Here is a 4,088-nt window from a genome sequence, read left to right as displayed (position 1 = left end):
TCAGCGATCTTGATAAAAATCAATACACAATCAAAAAAGGGGTAATTATGAAACAATTGTCACCATGTGTGCTGTGTGTATTGTGTGTGCGTGCATGTGTGTGTGTGCGTGTGCGCGTGTGTGACTGTCTTTGTTCAATGCAATGTACTAGGCACCGATGACATTTCTTGCACTGGTAAGAATGTATTATTATTATGCATGATCACTAAATCAAAAACACACCTTAAAATTAAAATCCATTTCTGTTCTTTGATTTAATGGACTTCTGAGGATTTAGATGAATTATATTTTCTTACCCGTAGACATCATACTTTGGAGTAACAATCTTAGTTGAGTTGGGTAAGTCTGTTCTAAAAGCTTCTGGCGGCTTGTGACTGTCTGTGCCCCAACACCTATCACCAAATGAAGTTTGGAGATTGGTTGCAAGGCCAAGATCTGCAATCTGTACGTGTCATCAGCAGAGAGAGAGAGAGAGAACACTTTCAGATTCATATCACACTATTCTAGATTGATGTGTCTCGAATAGTGAAGGTAATAATAATCTTGTTTGACAGGAAAGTTTATGAGATCTTTGTTCGATTTCATAAAGGAGAATTCTTTGGAATCTTAGATGCTTCCCCATCTTCCAATAATAAGTTCAGCTGCAAGCTCTATTATGATGTGTGATATTAAACTAGCCTATCTTTCAAATATAATAAAGCACTTTTCAATTCACAAATCAATATTTAAAAAAGAAGAAGATTAATTGAATATTCTTTTTTGTAGATTTAGTGACAAATCTACATGTAGGTACAAGGGCCAGGCAAGGACACCATCAAACATGTGAGGGTCCCTCAATTCCTCCTGGAAACCTTGTCAGTACAAGGTCATAATCAAGTGAAACGTTTGGATAATTCATTTCGTAGGGATCGTGTGAGCAATCTGTAACTGAATCACAGTCAATGAAGATAATTTAATTCGTGCAGCTAGACAAGATTCATTAATATTAGGCATGGAACTAAAGATATTATATCATGCTAATATATATATATATATATATATATATAGAATGCAGTCCATAACAGCCAAGAAATATTTTTTTAGTACCGTAATCCTCAAAAAGCAGTTTGTCAGATTTCTTCTATTTCAATCTTCTCTGATGGTGCTCCAAAGTTTTTCCTTCAGAATTGAAATAAATAGCAGGGCATTGTTTCATGAAACAGTCATAAGTACAAGTTAACCGACATCCCACTGAAATGTGTGTAAATTACAATACAAGTGTTAATGTGATATCTTAAGTACTTATGATGGTTTCATGAAACGCTGCATAGATGACAGGTGAAGAATGTTACCTTGACTTGAAGATCACCATCTACTAGAACGTTCTCCAGCTTGAGATCCCGGTGGATGATATTTTTTGAGTGGAGAAAATACATTCCAGACGACATTTCATAGACCATCCTGTTGGTCAGAGGCAAGAGGTCGGGGTGCTGTTGCCATTTAGTAGTGCGGAAGTCCCAAAGAGATCCATTCTCCATGTATTTCATGACGATACCAATAAGGCCACAGTTACATGCATCGTCTTCACACTCCACAAACCCTTTGATGGGGACAATGTGCTCACATATGAGGGAGTTCTCGTGCTTTCGAGCCTCCTTCTGGTACATCTCCACTTGACGTCTATATAGGGCAGTGAGAAAAACATTACTCAAAGAAGTTGACATCTTACCACGAGGCACGAACATTTTGTTGTCTTTCTTAGAACATCTAAATATGGTCATGAGCTTAAAAACTTCTTAGTCTCCTAGTGCAATCATATTTTGTGACTTAGGGAACAACTCTAAGCCAATTATGACATTTGTGTATGTTACAAGTTCCAATATTCATCTCTCACTCCAAATTGAAATTAACAAGAAGCATGCGATTATCATGATCCTGTCCCCATATTTGCAGTCAAAGCTCGTTGTACCCAGAGTCTGCTATGTTCAGAGATATGGCTATGAAACTCGAGTTATGAGGTCCCTTTGTTTTTAGGCAGAGGACTGTAAATTATTGTCGAGTTCAATACCTTAAGATATGCCTGATATATTTCCAGATAATATTTGTTATGACTACATCTCTGCTGGATGAAATGTGGTTCTTAAATTTAAAAAAGTCAATTATGAAACATGATTGGCTGAGAGATCTGAGTCTCATTGGAGAATGAATTAAAAATGGGCATGTCAGGGGCATAACCTAAAAAATAATAACATACCCTGGACATAGCTTTCATAATACAGATTAAGAGGTTTGTTAAGGGTATGTTAACTGTGGGACACATAGAAGTTAACATAGTTTTCAGAGTACTGCCCCAGATATTAATAATAATAATAATAGTGGCTACTTGTATAGCGCACAAGTCCAGCTTTCGGTGCTCATGGCGCTTAAAGTAACCAAAACCTTTATACTAAGTTACTTTTATTGTAAAGTTTAAGATATTTGAAAAATATCAGTGACAATTTTAACAAAATCGGGCAAGGAATAAGGAAGTAAGAGCTTTTTTAAATGACTAGTCAATAGAGGGCGGTATTCAATTTGATGACATCATCTGTGGACAACTCTCCATGCCTTTTGTACATCAAATTTCATGTTTTTCCTTCTTTCTTGTGATTGAGATAATGTACTCCCCCGAAAGCAAGATATAGAATGCAAAATGATATTCTACTTCACATGTTATGAAGTCGGATCAAGAACACAAATAAATACGAAGAAAACAAAAAAATGGTGAAATTTTATGTACAAAAGGCATGGAGAGTTGTTCACAGATGATGTCATCAAATTGAATACCGCCCTCTAGTGACTAGTCATTTCAAAAAGCTCTTACTTCCTTATTCTTTGCCCAATTTTGTTCAAATTTTCACTGATTTTATTCAAATCTTTTAAACTTTACAATAAAAGTAACTTATTATGAAGGTTATGGTTTCCTTTAAAGAAAAGTGCATGTAACAGATATAAGAAAGAAAAAACAATAAACCGAAAAACAAAATTCGAAATTCTCCTAGACATAGTAAATTAGAATATTGCAATAATTACAACGAAATAAACAAATAAGTTTTCAGTTGTAATTTGAATGTTTCTGTTGACGACTGTTTACTTTATCGCATAAAGAGCTTATTCCAGAGTTTTGGACCCATGGCTGAGAAAGCCCGTTCGCCCCAAGCATGTTTTATTCTGGGAGTATTAAAGATAAAGACGAGTTCTGGTAATGCGATTGCATCGTGAAAGAAAGGTGTGGAATGGATCAGAAACAGTTGATCATGTAGCATGTAAGTATTTGTGTGCACTGCAAGGTTCTGGAGTCATCAAAATCATAATAAATTTGGCCAAGTCTTGGTAAAGTAACAAACACTGTACACAGAAAGCTATATATGGGACAACACAAATAGTGTCGGGGCTAGTACTACCTTGATTTCCTTGTCTTTCTATGCTCATTACTCAGCCAGTACACATTTTCTTCCAAAATTGTTTGGCACATATCATTTATTTGTAATCGTGAACATTTAGTGGAAGTTTCGTTTGATTCTATGAGATTATTATTATTTATTTTTTTAAAACCAGAACTGGAGTTTATCTTTTAATAAGTAATAGCGTGTCTGATGAGGAGCGAAGACTTCGTTTTAAAAATAATCCTTTTGCCTACTGGCAACCAATGGAAAAAACGGAAAATTGGTGATATGGAATCAGATTTCTTAGTGAACGTTAATAGGCGGGCTGCAGAATTTTGAAGTCGTTGAAGTTTTGTGACATCTTTTTTTGAAGGTTTCAGAACAATGAATTTGAAAAAATCTAAACGAGAATAAATCAAAGCATGAATCAAGATCTCAGCCGCAGGTTTAGATAAACACTTTCTTATGAAACTTAGATTACGTTATTGTTGAACATGTGCTATATGACTAGGTAAGGACATTTCCTGATCAAATATTACACCCAAATTACGAGCTGTTTTTGATAGAAACAGTATATCTTTTCAAAATGAACGAATTTTTGTTCACTTTTCCTCAAAATTTCATCAAACTGATTCCTTGATTTTTCTTACACATCTCCACACACTACCACCCACATATCTGATT

General features: G+C 35.2%; 1 protein-coding gene across 1 annotated transcript; it reads right to left on the bottom strand.

The window, feature by feature from the left end:
• Positions 1-292: 292 nt before the first annotated feature.
• Positions 293-1,646, bottom strand: LOC115925489 (interleukin-1 receptor-associated kinase 4-like). Its single transcript, XM_030989448.1, has 2 exons — positions 1,332-1,646; positions 293-442 (listed from the first exon to the last, which is right to left on the bottom strand). The coding sequence occupies exons 1-2, from the start codon at positions 1,644-1,646 to the stop codon at positions 293-295; spliced, it is 465 nt and encodes a 154-aa protein (XP_030845308.1).
• Between the last annotated feature and the right edge of the window lie 2,442 nt (positions 1,647-4,088).

This window comes from Strongylocentrotus purpuratus, unplaced genomic scaffold (genome assembly GCF_000002235.5).
Source record: "Strongylocentrotus purpuratus isolate Spur 01 unplaced genomic scaffold, Spur_5.0 spur5_scaffold_18, whole genome shotgun sequence".
NCBI lineage: Eukaryota > Metazoa > Echinodermata > Echinoidea > Camarodonta > Strongylocentrotidae > Strongylocentrotus > Strongylocentrotus purpuratus.
Note: the sequence above shows the minus strand (reverse complement) of the source record. Positions and strands in the feature narration are given on the sequence as shown.

What these genes read in the sequence shown, in the direction of transcription:
- LOC115925489 (XM_030989448.1), bottom strand. Translation starts at nt 1,646, where the DNA reads ATGTACCAGAAGGAGGCTCGAAAGCACGAGAACTCCCTCATATGTGAG. An exon ending in ATGGTGATCTTCAAGTCAAG is followed by an intron (nt 443 to 1,331) that starts GTAACATTCTTC and finishes TGACACGTACAG; the next exon opens with ATTGCAGATCTTGGCCTTGC.